Source organism: Peromyscus leucopus, chromosome 8b (assembly GCF_004664715.2).
Source record: "Peromyscus leucopus breed LL Stock chromosome 8b, UCI_PerLeu_2.1, whole genome shotgun sequence".
NCBI classification, from domain to species: Eukaryota; Metazoa; Chordata; class Mammalia; order Rodentia; family Cricetidae; genus Peromyscus; species Peromyscus leucopus.
The window spans coordinates 89841624-89869156 of NC_051086.1; the positions used below are offsets into that span (position 1 = coordinate 89841624).

The 27533-nt window shown below is 48.4% G+C and overlaps 1 protein-coding gene across 1 annotated transcript; it reads right to left on the minus strand.

The window, feature by feature from the left end:
* Nucleotides 1–1140: 1140 nt before the first annotated feature.
* Nucleotides 1141–5246, minus strand: Fzd2 (frizzled class receptor 2). The gene has a single exon (XM_028882621.2). The coding sequence runs from the start codon at nt 4439–4441 to the stop codon at nt 2729–2731; it is 1713 nt and encodes a 570-aa protein (XP_028738454.1). The 5' UTR covers nt 4442–5246; the 3' UTR covers nt 1141–2728.
* Between the last annotated feature and the right edge of the window lie 22287 nt (nt 5247–27533).

Below are 27533 nucleotides of genomic sequence, written 5' to 3' on the forward strand. Positions count from 1 at the left end.
AAGCGAACCTCTGAGCTGCTTAACTGGGTTCTCCAAACAATGGAGACACTGATTCCAGGTGCAGCCTCAAGCTCAGGCAGTCGACCGACCGTTGGGGTTCCCTCTAAGGCCTTTTCTAGCCTGCAGTACCCTCACACTTTGCCCTCAAGCTCCCCCTCCTTTCAGAGGTTTCATTGAAGTGGGAGTGGGATGGAGGGAGGTCTCCCCCACTGTGTTCTCCCAGGCACTTCACTCCTTGGCTGCCTCTTTAGGATCTGTGGCTCTCCGAGAAGCTAATTTATCCCCGCTCATCACAAAGCCACTTTGTCCACCGTCCCAGGCCCTGTACCCCTAGGTTGGCAGGAGACCTTGAGGTGGGGGGAGGGGGTGGGAAGAAAAGGCTAGCGTCACCAGCTCACCTCTCTTTAAGCCATTCCTGTGAGGGCACAGAAGCGGATGTCACAGAAGCACACAGAGCCAAGACCCTGGCAATCTCGAGGGTGGGGAAGGCTCTCCCCAATTTTTCAGCAGAAACCAGCATCCTCTTCCTGTTGTACTTCATCCCGGGCACTGGTAAACCCCACTGGATTCCTGGAGTCTCACCTTTATTGCCAGGAGAGACACTCATAATTGTGTGGAGTTTAACTTTCCCATAGCCTTTACCGGGTCCTTTCAGACTGGGAAGAAATGGAGCCCTGGAGTGGTGACATTGCTTCCCCGCCCCCATCACAGGCAAATTTATACTGAAGACTTGGTGAACTTAGCACAAATAATTTGGAGAAAGACTATATATTTTGGGAAGGGGGTCTCTGCTGAAATGCCCAGGCTTCAATACAATTGCAAACAAAGCCCCACATATGACTTCAATTACCACCAAGCATTCCCACTTCCCTTCCCCCAACATAAACTAACACGCACAAACACATGGAAGTCGGGGTTCCAACTTACTTTCTCCCCAGTCCCCACAAGTCTGCCAACAAAAGATGATAAGAAATCAGTTTCCCCGCAACTATTTAGTCAAACAATTGAGGCCCTGGGCAAGGAGCCCGCTCTCCCCCACCCCCAACCAAATAGGTGAAGGGGAGGGGAGGGGGTGTGTGTGGTTTGGTTAAGGGGAGGGGGAGTTACAACCCTGTTAACACAATTAAAGGGCTAGATCTCTGAAGATAATTAAATGCGCTTTATTAGGATGATTATTAGGTTTAATTTGCACTATTATCAAGAAACAGGAGAGATGGTGAGGGCAGAGCTCTGGCGTGCTAGACTGCAATTCTTCAGCCTCCAAATTCTAAAAGACTCCAAACAGCAGAGAGGACTGATGTGTGTTGGAGACTGGAATTCTCATACTGGCAAAGATACTTTATATATCATCTCTCAGGCAGCTAACTTAAGAAAAATCTTTACTTTTATTTGTGTGCAGGGGGAAGAAACATGTTAGACACATTCTATCACTCTTATGATATAGAATGTCACGTAAACACGCAACCCCATCCCCACAGCCACAAAGAGCCTGCCCAGAGAGGCCTTCTAAAGCGAACTTAACCCAGTAGTTTCTGTTCTTGTTTTCCTGGACAACTTTTTATTTTTTTAAAAGGCCAGTCTTTGTCAAAAGAAAACTAAAATTTCCCACCAGCCCATCCATTCCCCTCCCTCCAACCCAACCATTTTTACTGCTTTTGGAAAACAAGAACAAACAAACAAAACCCCACACATAACACACAACCCAACCCTAAAAACTGCTAACCTGGATACCACTGCGGGGAGCAGACTACCGGGAGAGAAAGGGATCGAAGAGCAAAAGGTCCTAGGGTTTGCAAATACAGGCTTCAGAGGCTAGTGGAATCTCTAAAATTCAAGGAAAGAAGGTAGTTCTTAAAATGGTGTGTGTACTGGGCGGGGGTGGGGGGGGAGTGTCAAAACACACTTCACAAAGCGTTTTGTGGCCCACTCTCTGCGCGTGGGCCGGAGCTGAAACCACAGAAGGATCTCCGTGCCCGCGGGGGAGTGGGCTGGGGGGGGGGGGTGGAGGCCATTCCTCCCCACATCTCCGCCCTCTCCCGAAAAGCGGTATGTTTTTCCGCGTCTGCATCTGGATTGGGAGGTTTCCAGATTTCGAGTGAGGGAGACAGAACAAATGAGGAGGGTGAAAAGGGGGTGGGGTGGGGGAGAAGAACGGGAAATAAAATATAACAAAACGAATCCAAGTCTCGTTAAAAAATATCCAACAGCTTCCACAGGCCCCGCGTCGGCGAGGAGGCTTGCAAATTTGGCTTTTATAGAACTTGAGTGGAACTAACTTCCAACTCCTTGAAGCCAACAAAAACAGCGCGCATGCTAGGTGCCTCCCCAGCAGGCCCAGCCCTGCCAAATCACCAAAAAATTCGAACCAGAGCACAGGGCGGCTTTTAAAAGGGCACTTAGAAGAGGCGAGACCTCCTCCCCCACCCCCACCCCATTCTTCAGCCCTGGCGCCCTCACTGGTCTTTTTTTTTTTTTTTCCCCATTTTCCTTTTAAATATAAAATATAATAATTAAATTTACAAAGACTATTTACAGTTTTAATTACAAACCTGGTAGGGGGTGTTGGACAGAGTTCTTTTTAAAAAGCGACCTAAAATAATGGTTTTTACTGTTCTTTATTTAAAAAAATAAAATAGGAGTCCATAGGGCGCACCTCCTCCGAGTGAAGGAGGGCACCACGCAGTCCGGCCCTGGGGGAGGGAGGGGGTGCCCACCAGGCGAGGCCGCTTCACACGGTGGTCTCGCCGTGCCGGCTGTTGGTGAGACGCGTGTAAAACTTCCTCCACGAGTGCAGCGTCTTGCCGGACCAGATCCAGAAGCCCGACGTGATGCCCACGATGAGCGTCATGAGGTATTTGATCATGTAGACTGTGAAGTCGGGCGACATGCGCGGCGTGTAGTGGGCCGGGCACGGGATGGCCAGGCTCTTGCAGTGCTGGCTTACCCACGAGCGCTCCCAGTGCTCGCGGAAGGCCTGCTCGTAGAAGTAGCAGGCGATGACGATGGTGGCCGGGACCGTGTAGAGCACCGAGAAGACGCCGATGCGCACCATGAGCCTCTCCAGCTTCTCCGTCTTGGTGCCGTCGTGCTTCATGATGGTGCGGATGCGGAAGAGCGACACGAAGCCGGCCAGCAGGAAGGAGGTGCCGATGAACAGGTACACGAAGAGCGGCGCCAGCACGAAGCCCCGCAGCGGGTCCAGGCTGTTGAGGCCCACGAAGCACACGCCGCTCAGCAGGTCGCCGTCGATCTGGCCCATGGCCAGGATGGTGATGGTTTTGACGGCCGGCACGGCCCAGGCGGCCAGGTGGAAGTACTGCGAATTGGCCTCGATGGCCTCGTGGCCCCACTTCATACCGGCTGCCAGGAACCAGGTGAGGGAGAGAATCACCCACCAGATGGAGCTGGCCATGCTGAAGAAGTACAGCATCATGAAGAGTATAGTGCAGCCCTCTTTCTTGGTGCCCTGCACCACCGTGCGGTAACCGTCCTCAGAGAAGCGCTCATTGCACACCACGCGCTCCTGGAGCACGAAGCCCGCGATGTAGGCCACCGACACCATGGTGTAGCAGCCGGACAGAAAGATGATGGGCCGCTCTGGGTAGCGGAAGCGCTGCATGTCCACTAAGTAGGTGGTGACCGTGAAGAACGTGGAAGCGCAGCACAGCACCGACCAGGTGAGGATCCAGAGACGGGCAAAACGCGTCTCCTCCTGCGAGAAGAACATGGAGCCGTCGGGCCGTGCGGGCTCGCAGGGCGCTGCACAATCACGCTCACCTAGAAACTTATAGCTGAGATAGGACGGCACCTTGAGGACGCGGGGGCAGTGGAAAGGGTGCTCCAGAGTGGCGTAGCGTGGCGGCACGCCACCGCCGCCAGGGCCGCCCGGGGTGCCACCCGCGCCGGGCTGCAGCCCGGAAGGCGGCGCGGTGGTGAGTAGCGCCGGAGCTCCGTCCTCGGAGTGGTTTTGGCCCACGCAGATCTGCTCCGCGCCATGACGCGGGAAATGCTCGCAGCGGAGGCGCTCGGGCCACTGGAAGCCGAACTTGTTCATGAGCGCCTCGCAGCCTTGGCGCGCTCGCTCGCAGATGGAGCGGCACGGCGGGATGGCCTGCTCCAGCACCGTGCACACCGGAGCGTACATGGAGCACAGGAAGAAGCGCAGCTCGGGCGAGCACTGCACCTTCACCAGCGGGTAGAACTGGTGCACCTCCAGACCCGCGTCCTCCTGGTTCGTGTGGCCCAGAAGGTTGGGCATGATGGTCTGGTTGTAGGCGATGTCCGTGCACAGCGGGATGGAGATGGGCTGGCAGAAGCCGTGGTCCGGGATGGAGATGCCCTTCTCCCCGTGAAACTGGGCCGGCCCGGCGGCTGGCAGCAGCAGCAGTGGCAGCAGCAAGCGGGGCAGGGCGCTGCGGGGCAGGGCGCTGCGGGCCCGCATGCTGGCCGCCGCCCCCCACTCGGCTCCTGGGCTCCCCCCAGCCCCCGCCCCCAACCCCGAGACCGCGCGCCTTCCCGGCTGCCGCCTAGCTCTGCCCGGCCGCCTCCCGCGCCTCTTTGCAAACTTTGCTCGCGGCCGCAGAGTTGGGGAGGCCGGGCGGGGGAGGGGGCGGCGCACCCGCCTGCTGGCTCGCCGCGGTCGGACTGAGTGGTCGAAGACACCGCGCACAGCTGCCCTCGCTCCTCTTCCTCCTCCTCTAGCCTCTGGGCTTCCCCTCTCCCCACCCTCCTCTACCCAGCGACTCCTTTGTGCCTCCTTCAGCCCTCACCTCGGCCTCTCCGATCCCAATTAGTCGGTTTCAAGGGGGCCCCCGCTGGCGGCCCCGCCCTCTCCTCAGCCCGGCCCCCCCTCAAAGGGATCCTTGAAACCGCCCCGTCGAGCTTTGCACCGTCCCAAAATGTGCTCTCGGCCAATCAGATTTAAACTCGAGGACCAGCCCCGAGGGCTGGATTGGTCGACCACAACATAATGAGATCAGAAACCAGATGCCAAGAAAACTCTACCCCCCTCCCTTGGCTTTTTTTAAAGAGACAAGCTATTATTATATTAGGGGCTGTTTGCCCAATCCGCGATTTCTTCGGAGTCGCCGAGGCGAGGTCCAGAGACACGTTTTCCCAGGGTGGCGTCCGAACCAGGCAACTCAAGCCTGATCTGGGGTCCTGGAGCCCAGGCGCTCTCGGGTACACAAGCTCTTGGCTCACCTCCCCGCTCCTCAACCCCGCCTCCCTTTTCCAATGCCATTTATAAAATCAAGTGAAAAAAAAAAATCTCAGGTTAAAAAATATATAAAAATATAAAAATGTGTGTGTTTTAAAAGCTCGTAAGCGAACTTTTAAAACTTTTTTGCAAAGACTTCTTTCAAGCCCTTCTCATACAGTCGTGGTAAAAGTGTAACTCCACCCTAAACAAGGACCCCGAGAAGTTTGCCTTGCCCCTCCCCCTTCACACACCCTTAAGTAACCCTCTGAAAAATGAGAGCCTGTCTCTTTAAGGGGCTCTTAAAGGGGCCGGGACTCCGGGGTGTAATTGCCCCATAGCGAGCACAAAGGAGCCCATTATGGTTCTTTGTGTTCCGTGGCACCTCAAAGTGAGAAAATTCAGGAACTCAGAGGCCAGGCTGCAGGGCTAGGGCAGGGGTGGGGGGTGAGGTGAAGGAGAAAGGCCTGGAGCTGAGGTTTCAATCCACCCCTCTTCCGAGGAAAGTCTTAATTATGCAAAGTAAAGTTTAGTTGCCATAAGGAGGAGGTCTTAATAGAAAGTTAATGGCGGGGGTGATGGGCAGTTTTGAGGGAATAAACTGCTCTCTTAGGTCTGACGAATGTTTTGGGGAATTTGCCTTCTCCCTCCCCATCCCTGCCCCGCCTCCTAAAGGCTTCCAGATTTGATCTCCCGGGAGAAAAGGGAGTTTTACCCAAACTTTAAGTGATTCCACACCCGAGAGATGGTGTGTGTGGCGAGGGTGGAGGCTGGGGTTGTGACAGAGGATTTCTCCTCGCCATCTCACCTGGCTGAGGGGTGGCGTGGTCCGTAGAAAGCCCCCCACACACACACACACCCCAACACACTAGGCTTGTAAATTGGAGGTCTGGAGAGAGGAGGGAATTTGCATGGGAATCTGTGTCTGGTAAGGGATGATGGATCAATTATTTCTGTTGTCTCTCTGGAGAGAAAGAGGAGGAGAACTTAAAAAGAAAGAAGATTGAGTTCAGAAAGCCGCTTTTGTTTCTCATTGTGGGCCAAATCTTCCCGGCTGTGAGAGCTGCTTCCTGCTCTAGGATTGGGCTGCTAGGATTGGGCTGCGTTTGGAACCGGCAAAACAGCAGCTTAAAGGAGAGAAGACTGTATGATGAACCTGGGCTTCACAGGGTTAAGAAGTGGTCTCTTCCCCACCCAACCCCCGACTAGATGAATGATTGTAAATTTTCAGCAGCTCACAACTGTGATCCCAGAAGTCTAAGGCAGGAGAATTACTAGGAGTTCCAGGCCAGCCTCAACTGCAGAATGAGAATGGAAGAAAAGAAATAAACAAAAGTCAGGCGGTGATGGCAGACAGCTTTAATCCCAGCACTCAGAAGGCAGAGGCAGGCAGGTCTCTGTGAGTTCGAGGCCAGCCTGGTCTACAGAGCGAGTTCCAGGACAGCCAGGGCTACACAGAGAAACCCTGTCTGGAAAAAAAAATCAAAAAAAGAAACAAACAAAAATATTCAAATTCTTTACAACCTGAAAATGCTCCTTTTGGATGATTTTTTTTTTTTAAAGACAGGGCCTCACAGTATAATCCTGGATGACTTAAAACTCTCTATGTAGACCAGGATGGCCTCGAATTAACAGAGATCTGTCTTCTACCATGTGCTGAGATTAAAGTTATATACCACCACCCTCAGTATCCTTTTGGAGTCTTGAATAACTTCTTTCCCCTCTTTTAAAGAAGAAAGTGTTCTGGGGCTGGAGAGATGGCTCAGTGGTTAAGAACACTGGCTGCTCTTACAGAGGACCTGGGTTTGAGTCCCAGAACCCACTTAATGGTTCACACAGGTCTAGAACTCCAGTTGCAGGGCATCAGATGCCCTCTTCTGGCCTCCTTGGGTACTACATGAATGTGATACACATATGGGCTGGCAAAATACCTGTACAGGCAAAATATATATATCAAGTTTTTAAAGTAAGACAGGCTCCTGTACCCCATTCAGGAAGTTCACAGTCTAATATAAATTGAGAGCAAATCCAGTGTAAGTGTTGAATCTTCGATTTCCTTCCAGGACAAATCCATTTCCAGGTCAGGGGTAGCCTGGGTGGCAGTTATCCCTTGGACCACTCCAAGACTAAGGGGTGAAGCTGGGAAGTGGAAATAAAGAACCTTTTTCATGCAGTCGGTCAATTTTTCATTCCTTCAACACACTATTCCCCTTCTCTCTCGCTCTGTCCCTCCCTCCCTGCTTTCCTCCCCTGCCCATCGCACTCCCACCCACCCCACCCATCACCCACCTTGTCTCTCTCTCTCTCTCTCTCTCCCTCTCTCCTTCCCTCTCTTCTGAGGCTCAAGCCCAGGACCAGAAGAATACAAACTGGGAGCCCTGTACCTGAGTCCTGTCCTGTGTCTTGTGCCCTGCCTCCCCCCCCCCCCACACACACACACCAGGCCTTGCACACACTAAGGATTCCTGATTCCAAGACTAACGTAATCGCTGCGGGAGCTGACTATGCTGTGTCCTTGTTACCCAGGCTGGTCACAGACTCCTTTTAGAGTGTGGGCCATGTACCAGGTAACTCCAGGACGTCAAATGTTTTGAAGAACTGATAAAGCAGCTCAGTGGGTAAACTTGGCACTTGCTGCCAAGCCTGATGATTGACATCAGTCCTAGGGGCCCACCTCGAGGAAGAAGGGAACTAGAGGCCACAAGTTGTGCTCAGACTTCCACACACATACCCCTACATACAAATTAAGTAGATACAATTTTTAAAATTTAAAGATGGGAGCCAGGCAGTGGTGGTGCACGCCTTTAATCCCAGCACTCGGGAGGCAGAGCCAGGCGGATCTCTGTGAGTTCAAGGCCGGCCTGGGCTACAGAGCAAGATCCAAGACAGCTCCAAAATTACACAGAGAAACCCTGTCCCAAAAAAAATTGAAGAAAAAAAAAAAAAGGGCTGGAGAGATGTCTCAGTGGTTAAGAGCACTGACTACTCTTCCAGAGGTCCCGAGTTCAATTCCCAGCAACCACATGGTAGCTTACAACCACCTGTAATGAGATCTGGTGCCCTCTTCTGGCCTGCAGTCATATATGCTGTATACATAATAAATAAATAAATCTTTAAAGAAAAAAAAAAAAAGAGCAGTTAATCCTGCCAAGGACCCATCTCAGTTCCCAGCACCCACATTCTGGCTCACAGACATCTGAAAGCCCAGTTCCAGGGGCTCTGATGCCCTCTGCTGACCTTAGTAAACACCAGGCATGAACAGGGCGCACAGACATACATGCAGGCAAAACACCCACACACTTAAAATTGAAAAATCTAAAAAGAGAGCGAGGCATGGTGGCACGGGTCTTTAATCCCAGCACCTGAGAGGCGGAGGCAATGGATCTCTATGAGTTTGAGGTCAGCAAGAGCAAAGAGTGAGACTCTATTTCAAAAAACAAAAAATGAAAAGGCAAAAGTAAAATCAGGCCTGCTGGGATATACATACATACATACATACATACATACATACATACATACATACATAGATACACACACACACACACACACACATATTGTGGTGCCAGGGTCTTGCACATTCTAGGCAAGTGCTCTAACACTAAGCTACATTCCTAGCCATTTTTTAAAAAAGACTTATTTATTTATTATTTATACAGTGTTCTGCCTGCATGTATCCCTGCAGGCCAGAAGAAGGAGCCAGATCTCATTACAGATGGTTGTGAGCAGCCATGTGGTTGCTGGGAATTGAACTCAGGACCTCTGGAAGAACAGCCAGTGCTCTTAACCTCTGAGCCATCTCTCCAGCCCCCTAGCCATTTTTTTTTTATTTATTTCTCTCTCTGTGTGTGTGTGTGTGTGTGTGTGTGTATACAGTCATTATTTTAATTGTTTTTTGTTTGTTTTGTTTTGAGACAGGTTCTTACTATGTAGCACTGGCTAGCCTAGAACTCCTTATGTTGATCATGTCTGCTCTGCCTCATGATTGCCACCATGCCAAGCTATTTTGTTAAAGATTTATTTCTTTATACTTATGTGTAGGAGTGTTTTTCCTGTGTGTATGCAAGTGTAATTCATGCATGCCTCAGGTGCCAGAAGAGGGAACTGGATCCCTGGTACTAATTGAGACCCATCATGTGGGTGTGGGTGCAGGAACTGAACTCTGGTCCTCTTACAAGAGCAGCAAGGATTCTTAATGGCTGAGGCATTTCTCCAGTTCTTTTGACTTTTTATTTTGAGACAAGATCTCATTAACTAGGGTGTCTTGGAACTCACTTGTAGGCAGAGTTTTCCTGTCCTGACCACCTGCTCCCAAATAACTGGCAGCCACTTCCCAAATAACTGACTCAGAGATGTAATGTAAATTATAAATGCTCGGCCAATAGCTCATGCTTGTTACTAACTAGCTCTTACAATGTAAATCATTTATTTTTAAATCTATTTATTTATTATGTATACAGTGTTCTGTCTGCATATATCCCTGCAAGCCAGAAGAGGGCACCAGATCTCATTACAGATAGTTGTGAGTCACCATGTGGTTGCTGGGAATTGAACTCAGGACCTTTGGAAGAACAAGCAGTGCTCTTAACCTCTAAGCCATCTCTCCAGCCCCACAACGTAAACCATTTAAATTAATCTATGTGCTGCCCCAAGACTCTTGGCTTTTATCTCTATCCTATTTTGTGTATCTGCCTTATTCTCTGGCTGGCTGGTGACTCTATGACTCCACCCTTCCTCATCCCATCATTCTCTGCCTAAGTTTATCCTGTTCAGCTATTGGCTAGTCATCTTGTTTATTAAACCAGCCATAGTGACATATATTCACACAGTGTACAGAAGGATTATTCCACAGCACTCACTCCTGTGATCTTGCCTCCTCAGCCTCCTGAGTAGCATGAATTTCAAAGCTGTGTCACCCTGGGCTTTTTCTTTTGTTTTGAGACAGGATCTCATGAAGCTTGCTGTGGCCTCAAACTCACTTGCTATGTAGTGGAGTATGACATTGAACTCCTGATCCTCCTGCTTCCACCTCCCAAACCCTGGCATCACAGGTGTGCACCCACACCTGGCCCTTAAAGCTATGTCTCCTCCACTATACAGTGCCCAGTGCCTTTTAAAAAACTGTGTATTTATTTGCTTAATTAATTTATAGATTAAGCACCAGACCCAGCCGCATTCCTATGCAGCGTAGGTTCCAATGGAGAGGTTCACATTCATCACACAATCACAAGCATGGATAGATAAAGCCCAGCGGCTTTATCTATCAGCTCTCCGGAGAGAAGGTCTCTGGTGCTGCGAAGGCATCATGAGGAGGGTATCTAACTGAGTTATAGGCATGGTTGGAATGAGTGAATGAGGATGAGGCAAGAAAGGCCAGAAGGATGAGCCCTGCAAGACTCTGGATGCAGAAATATGCATTCACAATCTAATGGAGAAACAGGCAGGCAGTCCAGAGCATGGAATGCCAGTACAGCGGCATTCTGGGGGAATAGATGGATTGGGGAATGGGCAGGGTGCCCAGGTACTTGGCCCTGTTAGAGCTCCATGTGCATCTGGGGGACTGAGGCGGGGAGTGGGGGGGAGTGGGGGGGGAGTGGGGGGGTGATGGCACAGGAGGCTTTGACTGAGCACCTTGTACACAGACCAGGCCTGGAAGGGGGCTGGGGAGGGGGGGGACACTGTCGTATATTTGGGCAGCTTTGAGAAACACAACAGGCATCCAGAGACATAACTCTAGGGTGGATTGCAAGGGCCAGATAAGGCACAGAAAGACAAATCCAACCTAGTCTCAGTCACACATAAAAAGTTACAAAGTTCACTTTGAACAGAGCAAAGTCATCCTCAGTTACATAGAGAGTTGGAGACCAGCTTGAGCAACATAAAACCCAATCTTAAAAAAAAAAAAAAAAATGGTAGCAAGAGCGGTGTTGTCGCACGCCTTTAATCCCAGCACTCAGGAGGCAGAGACAGGTGGATCTCCCTGAGTTCGAGGCCAGCCTGGTCTACAAAGCCAGTTCCAGGACAGCCAAGGTTGTTTGTTACACAGAGAAACCCTGTCTTGAAAAATAAAAAAGATAACTCCTGGGCTGACAAGCATTCACCTTCCATAAGAGAGACACTGGATTGTCTAGGGGGAAAAAAGTTTATTTTCATAGGAGTAGGAAGTATAAGCCAACACAAAGAAATGACCAATGTTTAAGGAAATGGAAATGTCTGCTACCCTTTGATTATTACAGATTCTATTCATGTACCAAATGATCACACCGAATCCAATACATATAACTGTATCAATCTATTATCTTAAAGCTTTCAGACAAGAGATGGTAAGGGTGAAAACTGAGATGAGGGGGTGTGTAAATGTGGAGAGAGGCAGGAAGAAAGGAGATCCACCCCCAGGTTTCTGACTAGATATCCCAGCTATCATTGGCCATGGTCAGAACATCAAGGAAAAATCGAAGCTGAGCGTGGACCAGCTTCATCATGGGTGTATAGGCAGATCGATTTTGAAGCCCAGTGCCCAGCGGGAGGTCACTAGCCTAAGATGGGGAGCTGCAAGTGGGACCGAGACCATCTAGAGAACCCAGAATGGGAAGGAAGGCTAAAAGCTGTCTGAGATGTCAACCTTTAAGAACCAAGAAGGGAGCCTGAGGAAGAATCAGGCCAGGCTAGATTCTACAAGAGAATGCCACACGGCTTGTTTTTCCTGATTCCAGTTCAGAAGTTTTATTTACCTTGCTTCAATTGTGAAATGGCATGTAGCCCTCCCTTGACCCAGTGCTAAGCTAAAAGCTTGGTTAATATGTGTTGTTATTTCTTAAATTAGATTTATTTATTATTTATTTATTTTGTGGGTGCATGCAGACATCAGAGGACAACTTCTAGGAGTCCTGTCTCTCTTCTTTCACTGTGTGAGTTCCCCATGATCGAACTCAAGTCCTTAGGCCTGGCAGCCAGCTCCTTCCACCGCTGAGCCAGGAGTTGTTTCAGTTGTTGTTGTTGTTTCGTTTGTTTGTTTGTTTGTTTTTTTGGAGACAGGGTTTCTCTGTGTAATAGCCCTGGCTGTCCTGAAACTCTCACCATAGACCAGGCTGGCCTCGAACTCACAGAGATCCGCCTGCCTTTACCTCCCGAGTGCTGGGATTAAAGGTGTGTGCCACCACTGACTGGCTATTGTTGTTTTTAATCCAACAAATTATGGGGCACCTGCTTCATGTAAGGCAGATAGTCTAAGTCAGAGGTGGGATGGTGCATACCAGTAACACCAGCACTTGGAAAGTTGGAGACAAGGGCATCAGGAGTTCAAGAGCAGCCTTAACTACATAGCAAGTTGAAGGCCAGCCTGGATTACATGGGACCTTGTTTAAAAAAAAAAAAAAAAAAGACCAGGTATGATGGCACATGCCTTTAAACCACCGAGGACATGGGAGGCAGAGGGTGGGAGATCTCTGAGACTGGAGGCTAGCCTGATCTACAAAGCGAGTTCCAGGTCTAATAATAAATAAAGTTTTTTAAAAGAGAAAGAATTCTAAAAGCACAGGCTGATGTTGGGGAGGGCGAGGGGACTGTGAGACGACCGTGTTTGCATTTCTGGAACTTCCTTCACTCAAAGCCTCCCAGACCCAGACAGGCTTAAAGGCTTGTGTGTCCCACACAGCTGAGTGAATGACAGCCTGCCAGTGATATCCTGCATGCCACAAGCATGCTCAAAAGACAGCATAGAGAATGCCCAGCGAAGGAAACCAGAGGGGCGCTGCCCAGGGTTCCCTCTTCCCCGCAAGTCCTCCATGTCGGCCTCCCACCATAGGGACAGCTGCCCAAGCACTTGCCCACCCTCTTCTCCCCCAACCCCGGCTCCTTCTCAGAAGCCAGCTTCTCTGCCTCTCTCTGCCTCTCTCTGCTACGTCTACAGAATCTCTAGGGGATCGTGCCTGTTGTGGGGTGCTCCTAAGGGAAAGGTCTCTTCTCCAGGAAGCTCTGGCAGAGAGTGAGCCCCACCTTTCTCCTCCATAATGGATCACTGTTCTTCCTCCCCAAAGCATTACCACCTTCTGCCCTGAAGAGGGAGGGATTGTTGGCATCTGTCTGGGGACTATGAAAGGAGAGCAAAAAAATTTCAGATACTTTCCAATCCTTAAAGGTTTTATTCTCTAATCAAAAATACTCCGTTCTTGGGCTGGGTGTGGTAGAGCATAGCTTTAAGCCCAGCATTTGGGAGACAGAGGCAGGTGGGGATCTGCAAGTTTGAGGCCTGCCTGGTCTACATAGTGTGTTCTAGTCTAGCCAGGGCTACATAGTGAGACTCTGTCTTTAAAACAACAACAAACAAACACCTGAAACCAAAACCAAACCAAATAAACAAAAAACCTTCTTGGAGCTAGTGACTGAGCTCAGATGGGGCTGGAGAGATGGTTCAGTGGTTAACAGCATTGGCTGCTCTTCCAGAGGACCCAGGTTCAATTCCCAGGACCCACAGGGCAGCTCATAGCTGTCTGTAACTCCAGTTCCAGGGGATCTAGCACCCTCACACAGACATACATGCAGGTACAACAGCAAAGCACATTAAATAAGGAAGGAATGGGACCAAGGTCAGCTGGACACAGACCATGAGCGGTGGTCATGCCTGTAATCTCCACAGTCAGGAAGCCAATGGAAAAGGATCAATGGAAGTCGCTCTCATCTGCAAAGACCTAGGATTCTGCGACCTCTGCTTCCTGCCTTCCCAGGTCCTCAGTGCCTGTCACCTGGCCCTGCCAAAATCCACGCCTGTTTAGTTGGCCCTTCATCCCTCCAGCACCTACACCCATGTTTCTGGAAGGCCAAATGGGCTTTAAAAGGATTAAACAGATATCACAGAGAATGTATTACTTAAGGGCTTTAATTAGCCCAGGCCTTAGCTTGAGCAAGCGTGGGTGGCTCAGGGCAGAGAAGGAGGCTCAGAAATCTATGCTGAGTTTGGTGAGTGGCTGACTCTGCTTTTACATTGAAGAAATTAGGGTTCGTGGGGATCAATGGATCAAGAACTCTGTCTCCTGTTCTAAAAGGCGAGGGCCTAACACCAAGAAGAAAGGGGAAGCCTGAGTGACATGCAGGTTGAAGTGTGGAGGCTCGGTGAGGGGAACCGTGTGGATACCCGCTGGGAAAGTTGGCTTTTCACTGGGGGCTCCTCTCAGCTGCGGCCACTCCCTTCCATCTGGGAGGGGGGGGCATCTCCTAAGCCCCTCTGTTTCCTCTCTCTCTCCTCTCTCCCAGGATTTCTCTCCTTTGCTTCAAGGCAGGGGGTCACCTCGATCCCCCCTCCCCTCGCTCGCTCTTTCCTGTAACTTAAGCTGTTGTTGGGAATTGGAGGAGCTGGGCGGGTTTGAGCGGAGGCCCCACTGCTTTTCAGGGTGGAATTGAAACCCTGGAGCTGGGCTTGTGGGGTAACGCAGAGGGGGAGGGGAGAAGGAAGTCAAAGCGGCGGCTGCAGCTCCCTCTGGGAAACCAACTTTGATTTACTAGCAAGGACCTGGCTCTCTCACTACCCCCACCCTTCCCACTCCCCCTCCTTCCCCGGACTCCGCGTTGTGGGGATAACTGGGGGATGGGAAACCGGCCTCTTCCCCCAACTTGAAAATCAGCTCTTGTGGTGGGAGGACCCGCCAGCAGGAACAGGCTTAGGGAATCCTGGATGTCTGGTCCAGCTGCAGACTCTTAAGGGGGCCCCCTCGAGTCTCAGGAACTGGATCGGGTGTACCCTTGGAGAGAAGGAAGGCCTTCAGCCTGGGCAGATTCATTCCGGCTCTGGCTAAGCTAACTCCCTCTCTGAGATCCGAGGCTGGGGGATACAACAGTGAGCTGCGGATATTTTCTGGTTATTTCTCTACGACCTATGATCCCTTTAAAGTGATGATAAGGACTAAGATAAGAAGATATCTGGGGGCTGGAGAGATGGCTCAGCAGTTCAGAGCACTGGCTGCTCTTCCAGAGGACTCGGGTTCCATTCCCAGCCCCCACATAGCAGCTCACAACTGTAATTCCAGTTCCAAGAGATCTGACAATCTCACACAGACACACAGACATACATGTAGGCAAGACACCAATGAACATAAAATTAAAAAAAAAAAAAGGTATCTGAGAATTGAAATGAAAAATACTATTTTAAGAAGCATGAGTTTGGATCCCTAACACACGTGTAAAAAGCTAGATGCAGCCCTGGGCTGAGGAAGGGCAGCCAGTCCAGCTGAATTTATGAGCTCTTGGTTCAGTGAGAGATCGTCTCTCAAAAAAAATAAGGTGGCTGGGTTTGGTACTTAGGACCCCACGTGGTAAAGGAGAAAACCAGCTCCTGCAAATATCCTCTGCCTCCACTTGTGCTCATGCACACAAAGTAAATTAAATATGTATATACATATGTATAATGTATTACATATATTATGTATATATACACATATGTATGTGTATATATAATTATATGTGTATAAGGTATTATATATTATGTATATATACACATATATTATGTATATATAATTATATATGTGTATATATAATTAATTTATTTATTCTGAGGCAGGGTCCCTCTACATAGCCCTGCCTGTCCTGGAATTCGATCTGTAGACCAGGATGGCCTTGAACTCAGAAATCTGCCCACCTCTGCCTCCTGAGTGCCGGGACTAAGGGTATGTGCCACCATACCTGGCTACAAAATAAATTTTAAATGTAATTTTTGATGGCATTTAAAATATTCATATTACTTTTATTTATTTTTTTGGAGGGGTGGGCACACATTCCCGGTGAAATAGGAACAATGTCTACTCACTCCATGGAACTGACAAGAAACCAAAGGAAGTACAGCATCAAAGTGTGCCTTGGTAAACCAATGGGTTATATTGGGGTTACTGACAAGGGTGTGGGTGAAGGGTTACTTACAGGACCATAAATGACTTAAAGACAGCTGCATCACCAAAGCCCAAGCCAGCATGAGTGACAGTTACAGAAACTGGGACTAGCACTCGCTGTACAATTTTGAAGGCGGCTTGAGAAGTTGGAGAGTTTCCTCCAGGCTGCACAGCTGATCTCCTCAGAGTGTCTCTCAGCAGTTTCCATTGCTTATATAACCCTGGAGAAGGACCGGCCTAGTGAATCTGGTCAGTTTCAGGGACTTCCTAAAGCTTTTGAGTTGTTTCCTTCCCTAGTTTCCAGGGGCTTCCCTGCAGGGTGGTGTGTTTTGCCTTGGAGGAATTTGCTACTCAACACACAGCAGGGGCAAGCCTGTGTAGGTCAGAGGGCAACTTGCAGGAGTTGTCTCTCTCACACCATGTGGTCCTGGGGATGGAACTCAGGATATGAGGTTTGACAGCAGTGTGGCCTGCTGAGCCCATAAAGCTCTGTAAAATACATAAATAAAAAGGAAAGCTATCACCAGGCGGTGGCGGCGCACGCCTTTAATCCCAGCACTCGGGAGGCAGAGCCAGGTGGATCTCTGTGAGTTCGTAGCCAGCCTGGTCTACAGAGCGAGATCCAGGACAGGCACCAAAATTACACAGAGAAACCCTGTCTCAAAAAAAGAAAGAAAAAGAAAGGAAGGAAGGAAGGAAGGAAGGAAGAAAGCTATCGAGGAAGGCACTGGACATCCACCTCCTGTTTCTCTATGCATGCACACACATGCACACACATGGCATGCGGCATAGACATTGATTAGGAGGGAGCTCACACAGAACGTTTACACGCATAACCACCACACAATACATGCACCACAGATATTTTCACGGATTCTTTGTGCTGAAGTTCCATGTGAACTGTGGTGGATGCGGGCTTCCAGTGGGGACTCAAGGCCCTTTACGGGGGAGCTGTTCCTCCTCTCCCTTCTCTTACCACTTCTGACCTCACACTTACCCTTTTCTCATCACACCCTTAAGCCCCAAAAGGTTTAAGACACTCTCTAGCAAAGGCCCCCTCCAGTAGAAATAGGATCCCGAAGATGCCCGACCCCAGAGTGGAAAGAGAGCCGTGAGTCATAACTTGAGGGGACGTCATGCTGCTGGCTGCTTCCGGCTGGGCCTTCTCGGTGGGACGGGGAGGTGTTTCAGTCCTCACAGTCTTGGGTTCTAGGCAGAGCCCTCACCTCACCAGTCTTTTTAGGGTTCAGCATCCAGCTTTAGGATGAGTGAGAAGAAAGGACCAAATGAGCACGTGCTCAACCCAAATAGAACTATTATTGAGACAGAGTCTCCTACAGACCAGACAGGCCTCAAACGCACTATGTCAGCCAAGGATGGCCTTCAATCTCTCATTCTCCTGCTTTCACCTCCCAAGTGCTAGGATTTGTAGGCATGGACCACCATGTGCAGGTCAAACAGGAGCTCTTTAGAGCTCAACCGCTCCATGAGAACCAGAATCAGCCGGTGTGGTGGTGCATGCTTTTAATCTCGAGCCAGACCCAATAAGATGCTGCACATCTGGAGGCCCCAGTCATCCTGTCAAACTCTCCACACGTCAGAGGCCTTCTGTTTGACGATCTTTAGATAACCCCAGTGCTGTGAAAAGAAATCGGTTACCTTGTGCACCAGGAGAAGACAAACCAACTGTCACCATTTATCCCATTAGTATTTTCTTCCTTTTTTACAAAAAGATTTACTTGCCAAGTGGTGGTGGCGCACACCTTTAATCCCAGCCCTCAGGAGGCAGAGTCAAGCAGATCTCTGTGAGTTCAAGGCTAGCCTGGTCTACATAGGGAGTTCCAGGACAGCCAGGGCTATACACAGAGAAATTCTGACTCAAAAAAACAAGCAAACAAAAAACAAAAACAAAAAACAAACAAAAAAAAGATTTAATTTTGTTTATGTGTGTATGTGTATTTCTCTCTGTGTGCATGTAGGTGTCCACAAAGGCCAGAAGAGGGCATCAGATTCCCTAGAGCTGAAGTTAGGGGGGGTTGTGAGCCTCTTAATGTGAGTCATAGATATAAAACTCAGATCCTCTGGAAGAATGACAAGTGTTCTTTTGTTTTGTTTGAGACAGGGTTTCTCTGTGTAGCCTTGGATGTCCTAGATCCAACTCTGTAGACCAGGCTGGACTTGAACTCAGAGATATGCCTGTTTCTGCCTCCCAAGTGCTCAGATTAAAGGCTGTTACCACTGCCTAGCTTTGTTTTTTCCTTTAAAACAGGATCTCCCTTGCTGGTCTGGAACTCATTGTGTAGACCAGGCTGGCCTCAGACTCAAAGTGGTCTCCTTGCCTCTGCCTCCCTTGCACTGGGATTAAGAGCATGTGCCACTATGTCTGGTGACATTATTGTTTTCTTTGTTCTGTAACCATTTAACAACACACAGCCCTTCCTTCGACAGTATCTTCTCTTGAATCCTCCTGCTTCAAAATTTCTCTTTTACTTTTTTAAAAATGAGTTTTTTTATGTGCATTGGTGTTTTGCCTGCATATATGTCCATGTATGAGTATCAGGTCTCTTGGAACTGGAGTTACAGATAGTTGTGAGCTGCTGCATGGATGCTGGGAATTGAACCCAGGTCCTCTGGAAGATCAGCCAGGGCTCTCAACTGCTGAGCCGTCTCTCCACCCACCTCTCTTTCACTTTCTTTTTGTGTTTGTTTGTTTGTTTGTTTTGGAGCTGAGGATCGAACCCAGGACCTTGCACTTGCTAGGCAAGTGCTCTACCACTGAGCTAAATCCCCAACCCCTCTCTTTCACTTTCTAATAAACATGTTGGCCAAGGGCCAAGTGTTCTGTTTCTTCTATCTGTGGGCTTAATTCCTCATCATCTGGAGGACGTGGTATTGGAGTCACAGACCACAACTATAACAACTATTACAGCTTAGGAGCTTATCCAGGATTCCACAGAACACCCACAACATATAAGCGACCCAGAGTCAAAGTCCACCTTGTTTCTTCTCCTTTGGAGTGTGTCTTAGAGTTTCTATTGTTGTGAAGAGACACCATGGCCACAGCAACTCTTATAAAGAAAAACATTTAATTGGGTGGCTTACGGTTTCAGAGGGTTTCAGAGGTTTAGTCCATTATCGTCTTGGAGGGACTTGGTGGCATGCAGGCGGACATGGTGCTGGAGAAGGAGCTGATAATGGAGAAGGAGCTACATCTTGAACCTGCAGACAACAGGAAGTGAACCGTGTCATACTGAGTGCAGCTTGAGCAAAGGAGACCTCAAAGCCCACCCCACAGTGATACACTTTGTCCAAAAAGGCCACACCTACTCCAATAAGGTCATGCCTCCTAATAGTGCCATTCTCTTTAGGGGCCATTTTCTTTCAAACCACCACTCAGTGTCCGCTTAGAGCGCAGACCAGCCGGGTATGGTGGCTCATTCATTTAATCCCAGCAGAGGCAGGTAGATATCTGAGTTGGAGGCCAGCCTGGTCTACATAGTAAGATCCAGGACAACCAGGACTATGTAGAGAGACCCTATCTTAAAAGGAAAGAAAAAAAAAACCCAACTTAGACCACTTTTATCTCCAGATCCTAAGGAAAAAATAATAATAATAAAGGATAGTGTTTTTCTGTGTTCAAGCTTGGCCAGAATACCAGATGGGAAGTGGGGGGGGAGGGGAAATGGCCCCCAGAGGGAAGTATTAATTATCAGTTTATATTTACAACCTGACTTGCTTTTCTGGGAGGAGGGAAATGGTATGACTTACTATATATGCAAGATTTCTTTGCTTTGAGAAAAAAAACAAACAAACCCTGATTTATATTTTCAAAAAAAATGACACGAGGGGCTGAAGAGATGACTCAGCACTTAATGTTTTTCACAGGACCTGGGTTCGGTTACCCACACCCACATGGTGGCTCACAACCAGTTCTAGGAGATCTGATGCCCTCTTTTGACCTCTACAGTCACCAGGCATGCACATGGAGCACACATACATGTGCAGGCAAAACACTTATACACACAAAATAAAATAAATCAAAACAATTTTTTAAGCTGCATGGGAGGCTGGCGAGATGGTTCAGTTGGTAAGAGTATTTGCCCTAGCAGAGGGCACCAACATGGAAACTCACAACTGTCTAACTCCAGTTCCAGAGGATGTGCCGCCCTCTTCTGGCCTCCATGAGCACCAGGAACACACATGGTACACATACGTCCATGCACACAGAATATTCAGACACAGAAAATAAAAATAATTCTTAAACAAAACAAAACAACCACATGGGTTCATGAATTCTAGCCATGATTTTGACTCAGTCCCCAAAGCCTTTAAATACACCACATTGGGAAAGAAACTGTCCCATAGAGGAGAAAAGGCTTCCATCTAGGAAGGAGTACCTACAATGTCTCCTTCCTGCCCTCCTTATCTAGGGGAACCAAAACTCCAGGCTCCCCTCTCCCCTCTCCTTTGCCCTTGAGAGAGGCATACCTAGAACCCCAGAAAAGATCCAACCAGGTCCAAGACTGAAGGCAAATTAAAACTGCCCCGAGAGGCTCCTGATTAATAGGTATTTTCTGGGGACTAGCCCAGTCCTGTGATTTGACATGGACATGAAAAGGCATACTCATGTTTAACCTTAACCCTCACAGAAGACTACAATCTCATGGGCTGCAAAACTGTGTGGGGATAAAACATACAAGGCAGATTCTGAAGGAGACGGGCACAGGGAGGAAATTGTCCCTCTACTGATGGCAAGCAATCCCCATGAGTGGCTCTGAATGGGACAGTCTCCTGGGGAGACTGAGACAAAAGCATTTCTTACTGCATCTTGGAAGGCTGAAAAAGAACCCACACTAAAAACCCTTCAATTACTACAAGCTGTCTTGAGTCATTCAAGGAGCTGAGTCTCCCACAGCCTTCCTAGGGAGACGCCATGAGGCACTAATCATATCCACTCAGATCCTGGGTCAATAGGCAGACTCCTCCTGATCTTCTTTTTTTTTTTTTTTTTTTTTTTTTTTAAGATTATTTATTTATTTAAGGGGTTGGTTTCAAGACAGGTTTTCTCTGTGTAGTTTTGGTGCCGGCCTTGGATCTCCCTCTGTAGACCAGGCTGGCCTCGAACTCACAGAGATCCACCCGGCTCTGCTGGGATTAAAGGCGTGCGCCGCTGCTGCCACCACTGCCCGACCCTTTTAAAGATTTATTTATTTGCTATTCTGTGTATGTGTGTGTGCTTACATGAGTTCGTGTGTACCATATACATGCAAGTGCCCCGTGGAGGTCAGAGGAGGTCATCAGCTCCCCAGACACTGGAGTTACAGAGGGCTGTGAGCCACCATGTGGTTGCTGGGAACAACCCCAAGTCTGGTGCAAGAAGGCTAAGGTCTCGGAACTACTGAGCCTTCTCTCCAGCCCCAAGGGACTCCTGATTTTGACAGATCACGGTTACAACTTGGACTACCCTGGCCATCAGACAAACATTACAGAAGATCTTCTAGGGACTAATAACACCCTATAAGATTTAAAAAAAATGATAAGATTGGTTTTGTGTGTGTGTGGGAGGGGTGTTTCGCCTGCACCTATGTATGTGTACCACATGTGTGCAGTACCCACAGAAGCTGTCAGACCCAGCTGGGACTGGATTCATAGATGGTGGTAAGTGACCACGTGGATGTTGGAAGTCAAAGCTGGTCCTCTGAAAGAACAGCCAGTGCTCTGAACCACTGAGCTATCTCTCAAGTCCCCTAAAGATTTTCTTTTTTTAACTTTTATTTCATGTGCATTGGTGTTTTGTCTGCATGTATGTCTGTGTGAGGGTATTGGTATTGGATCCTATGGAACTGGAGTTACAGACAGTTGTGAGCTGCCATGTAGGGGCTGGGAATTGAACCCTGGTCCTTTGGAAGAGCAGCCAGTGCCCTTCAATTGTTCCTCTAGAAGAGCAGTCAGTGCTCTTAACCACTGAGCCATCTCTCCAACCCAAGATTATTTCTTTTCTTTTTTTTATTTTTTAAAATGATCTTTTTTTATATATTTATTTTTTTTTATTATGTATACAATGTTCTGTCTGCATGTATGTCTGCAGGCCAGAAGAGGGCACCAGATCTCATTACAGATGGCTGTGAGCCACCATGTGGTTGCTGGGAATTGAACTCAGGACCTCTGGAAGAGCAGTCAGTGCTCTTAACCACTGAGCCATCTCTCCAACCCAAGATTATTTCTTAATGTGTATGAGTTATTTAGTCTGCAAATATGTCTGTGCACCACGTGTGTATTGTCAGCAGAGGCCAGAAGAGGGCATTAGATCTCTCGGAAATGGAGTTATAGACAATTGTGAGCTGCCATATGGGTGCTGGGAATCGAACCCTGGTCCTTTGGAAGAGCAGCCAGTGCCCTTCAATTGCTGAGCCGTCTCTCCAGCCCCTACCCTAGACAAATTTCTCAACAGTGCCACTAATTTAGTCTACAATCAAGACCAGGAAGAAATCAATGAAAGAGAATGGAGAGACAAAAGAAAGGCTACCTTGTTAGTGTCCTCCCTCCAAGCCGGAGATCTGTCAGGACATCAAATTGATAAGTTTTGATCCCTGGTTGCTGGGTTCCCGCTGCCACCGATGTAATAAGCCAAATCAAACTGAATTAATAAATCCAGGTTTAATGAGCAAAGCAATCCTGAGTGGCCCTTGGGAAGGCAGGGGAAGAGTCACAGAGGAAGGGTCACATGGGAAATATGGCTACCAGGTCCTAAGTACCCTGTAGGCGTGGTCTTGAGCAGCCCCAGGGAGGGGCTGGCTTTTGGCAGGCTTCCTCAGAGGCAGGGGTCTGGAACTGGAGGGCAGGTCTAGGGGAGGGGCTGCTGTTTCCCCACCCGTGACAGTATCCTTTAAACCCGGAGACACAGCAGGGCTTTCCCAAACATCACAGCCTGTCTAACAGCAACTTTGCTGTCCCTGTAACACTCCTATTCTTGGAGTCCAGAATCTAACAAAGTGGAGACTAGTCCAAGACCTCAGACTTATTAATAAAGGTGTAATTCCACTTCATCCCTTGGTCCCCAACTCACCCACTCTTCTGGCCCAGATCTCAAAGGACCCCAGAATGGTTTATTGCCCTAGACTTAAATAGTGCCCTGTTCTGTAAATCCTTAAACCCTGAGTCCCAGGACCAGTTTGTCTTTGAGGACCCAGCATCCCAAGTCACCCAGCTCACCTGGAAGATCCTGCCCTGGGATTCAAGGATAGTCCCCACCTCCTTGTCCAGGCTCTGTCTAGGGACTTGCATGACTTCTTGAGTTCTCAAGCCAAGGTCCTCCAATATGTGAAGATCTCCTTTGTGGCCCCACAGAAGATTCCCAGGAAGAAACTAAGTTACTCCTCATCTGACAGGGGCTGTAAGGCATCCAAAATAAAGCTCAATTGTGCCAGCTGTCAATCAAATACTTAGTATTGGACTTAGTTAACAGGAAAAGGGATTCAATGAGGACTGGGTGTGACCTAGCTCTTCCTTACACACACACACACACACACACACACACACACACACACACACACACGTATATATTGTATATGTATGTGTATAGAAACCCGCCATTAAAAAAGAAACCCAGGCAGGAAAAACAGAAACCCTCATCAAGGGGCCAAAGGGACACAGGCCTTCATAAGCAGGCTTTGAGACTCCCAACTGGTAAAGACTTGAATCTCCATGTAACTGAAAGGAAAGGGATGGTTTGGGGGTTCACTCAACAGCCTTTAGACTACCGTAGCTGAGATTCAGATCTTAGGGAGAAAGGTTAGCATTGCGGCCAAAGCTGCTCTGCTAACTCCAGAGGCCTTGGGGGATGATCTGAGTGCACTGTCCCCGATCACATGGAAGAAGTATCCAAACCAAAAGGGAGGCTCTGGGCAACTCGGAGCAGGCATCACCCTGGGAAGGTCCAGCTGTTCAAGGGAAAATCCGTTCCTTCCTTAACCCTGTAAACTTCATCTCAGAGGAAGATGAGAAAAGTCCAAACAAGGGGCTGGAAAGATGGATCAGCAGTTAAGAGCATGTATTACTCTTGCAGAGGACTTGGGTTCAGTTCCCAGAATCTGCATGGTGGCTCACAACCATCTGTAATCCAGTCTCAGGACATCTGATGACTTTTCTGACCTCCATAGGCACCAGGTACCCACAGCACGTTGTGCACAAACATATATGCAGGGAAAAGTGTCATACACATAAAATAAAAACAAATAAATCTTTAAGAATCTCTCCAGCCCCCCCCCCTTTTTTTTTCATTTTTTTAAATTATTTTATTTTATGTGTGTGGGTGTTTTACCTGCTGTATGTCTGTGTCATATGCATGCAGTGCCCATTGAGGCCACAAGAGGGCATTGGTTCCCCTGGAAATCAAGTTACAGACAGTTGTGAGCTGCCATGTGTGCTGAGAATCCAATTCCAGTCCTCTGAAAGTTGCCAGTACTCTTAGCCTCCGAGTCACCTCTCCAGTCCAAGGTCCAAATCTCTGTGGTTGTTGTTTGAGACATGGCCTCATTGTGAAGCTGTGCTTGGCCTGGAACTCTTGATTAGACGAGGCTGTTCTCAAACTCAGAGATCTCTGCCTGCCTCTGCCTCCCAAGTAGCTGAGATTAAAGTTGTATACCCACTGTGCCTAACAGGGTCCAAATTTTAGTTCATAAAATCATCCAGAAATTTGGACTACTACAGAGCATCCAAAGGAATAATGGACCAGCCTTCAAGGCCTCAATGACACAAGAGCTACCAACTGCCCCAAGAATTCAGCTGAATCTCCACGGTGTCTGGAGGGGAAGGAAGAGGGAGTAATGATTTATTTTTGTTTGGGTTTTTTTGTTTTGTTTTTTGAGACAGGGTTTCTCTGTGTAGTTTTGCACCTTTCCTAGAACTCACTCTGTAGCCCAGGCTGGCCTCGAACTCACAGAGATCACCTGCCTCTGCCTCCTGAGTGCTGGGATTAAAGGCATGCGCCACCACCACTCGGTGGGAAGTCCTTTTCTTACTAAATATTTCTCTTTAAAAACAATTTATGGCCAGGCAGTTGTGGCACATGCCTTTAATCCCAGAGCTCGGAAGGCAGAGGCAGGTGGATCTCTGTGAGTTTGAGGCCAGCATGGTCTACAGAGTGAGTGCCAGAGCAGCCAGGGCTGTTAAATAGAGAAATCCTATATCAAAAAACCAAAAAAAAAAAAATAAAACAATAATTTATGTGTATGGGTCTGTGTCTCTGGGTTTGTATATATGCATGTAGTGCAGGTACCACGGAAGCCAGAAAAAGTTGCCAGATTCCCTGGAAACAGAGTTACAGATGGTTGTGTGCCACCTGATGTGGTTGCCAGGACTCAAACCCATGTCCTCTGCAAGTGCAGCAAGTGCTCTTAACCACTGAGCCATCTCTCTAGTCTCCACTAATGACATCCTACTATATAAGAAATGAAGCCAGGCACAATGGCAGATCTCTATAAGTTTAAGGCCAGACTGATCTGCATAGGGAGCTCCAAGCCAGTCAGGGTATAACGGATGACATAACCACACCAAGGTATGGCTGAAGAGAAGGTTTTTATTCTAAGAGAACAAGAGGCATCTGGAAGAATCCGGAGTCAACAGAGAAAGTGTAGACTGAACGTGGCCGGTAGACTGGACTTGACCATCAGAGGAGAGAGACGGGGGAGAATGAGAGAGGAAGACAAAGGAAAGACCTGGTGTGAGGAGTGAGAGGGGAAAGAGGTTGCTCAAACAGCAGGGTTATGAGGAGACGAGAAGCTGGGGGCAGTGAGGCCCCTGGGCTGGAAAAGTTTAGGGTAAGGGGTTGGGTGGGAAGGTGGAGGGGATGGGTCGGGATGCTAACATGGAGACTCTGAAGTGTGCAACAGGTGCTTGTGATACTGAGGGAGCCTGGGAGCTAACAGATACTTCGGTATACAAATAGGTACCAAAGATAGCCATTTGTCCCTTCTGCCAGGGATGAGAACTGGCTTCACAAGTTCCTAAAGAACGCTGACTTTTGTCTGATGACCAGAATTTAGACCTGACAATAGCAAGACCTTGTCTTTTCTTTCTTTCTTTCTTTCTTTAAAGATTTATTTATTATGTATACAATGTTAGAAGAGGACACCAGATCTCGTTACAGATGGTTGTGAGTCACCATGTGGTTGCTGGGAATTGAACTCAGGACTTCTGGGAGATCAGTCAATGCTCTTAACCCCTGAGTCATCTCTTCAGCCCAAGACCTTGTCTTAATAATAATAATAACAATAATGACAATAATAATAAATTAAAGATCAGATGAATTATTCAACCTCGTTGACTCCCATCCTGCTCAGAGACACAACCCTAGACTGTGGAAAAGGCCACTCTTCAACGCAGGGCACCTAATGATGGTCTGACCATCATAAGACAGGTCTCATCCCTTTACCCATTTGTCCAGGAGTCTTATCAGAGGGTTCTTTTCATCCCTTCTGCAAAAGTCCCTGGAATTGACTTTTGGATTCACCACACTTATCTTGGCCTTGAAGTCCGGATCCCTCCTCCCCAAGGGCACCCCAACTCCAGAGGAGCCTTATTCTTATGAACAGACAGAGCCAAGAGTATCTCCACACGAAAACAAGCAAATGTAGGAATGCCGTGGATGCCACTAAGTCTGGCTAAAGGGGACAAGCCTTGTCGTTTTGTCCTCCCGATTTTCCTCCTTTAGGGCTTACCTGCCCGTTCTCAGAGCACCTCTGCTTCCCATAATGACCTTTCCTCAACATCTGCCCATGATGGACAACGCCATAGGTTTCCTTTTCTCCAGTATCCTCATGTGTGGCTTGCTTCCCCTTTTGGACTCTCTAACCAGGAAGAGGGCTTCTCCTATGCGGGTGGTGGCGCACGCCTTTGATCCAGCACAGAGATCTACCTACCTGCCTCTGCCTCCTCCGCCTTCTGAGCACTGGCATTAAAGACTTATGCCACCACCTCCTGGTGACATAAATTGGTTTTAAAGAGAAATATTTAGTAAGAAAAGGACTTCCAGCCAGGCAGCGGTGGCGCATGCCTTTAATCCCAACACTCAAGAGGCAGAGGCAGGTGGATCTCTGTGAGTTAGAGGCCAGCCTGGTCTACAGAGAGAGATCCAGGACAGGCACCAAAACTACACAGAGAAACCCTGTCTCCAAAAACCAAACCAAAAAAAAAAAAGACTTCTAACTTAGATTCCTTTAGATTCTCTCCTATAAAAGCACACTCTAAATGTGATCAGCCTCCCAATTCTCTAGCCCATCTTTAATACATAATGATGACTTAGTTCATCCGTAAGTGTTTCTTCCTGCCTTCCAGTTTCTCTCAACTTCAATTCCGATGGAATATTCACATTCCACCTGGGCCTCCCATTCAGACTACTGAAGCTCATTGGCCCCTGTGGTCCTTCCTGGGGCCGGTCACACGACGACGACGATACAATGGAGACA

What these genes read in the sequence shown, in the direction of transcription:
- Fzd2 (XM_028882621.2), bottom strand. Translation starts at nt 4,441, where the DNA reads ATGCGGGCCCGCAGCGCCCTGCCCCGCAGCGCCCTGCCCCGCTTGCTG.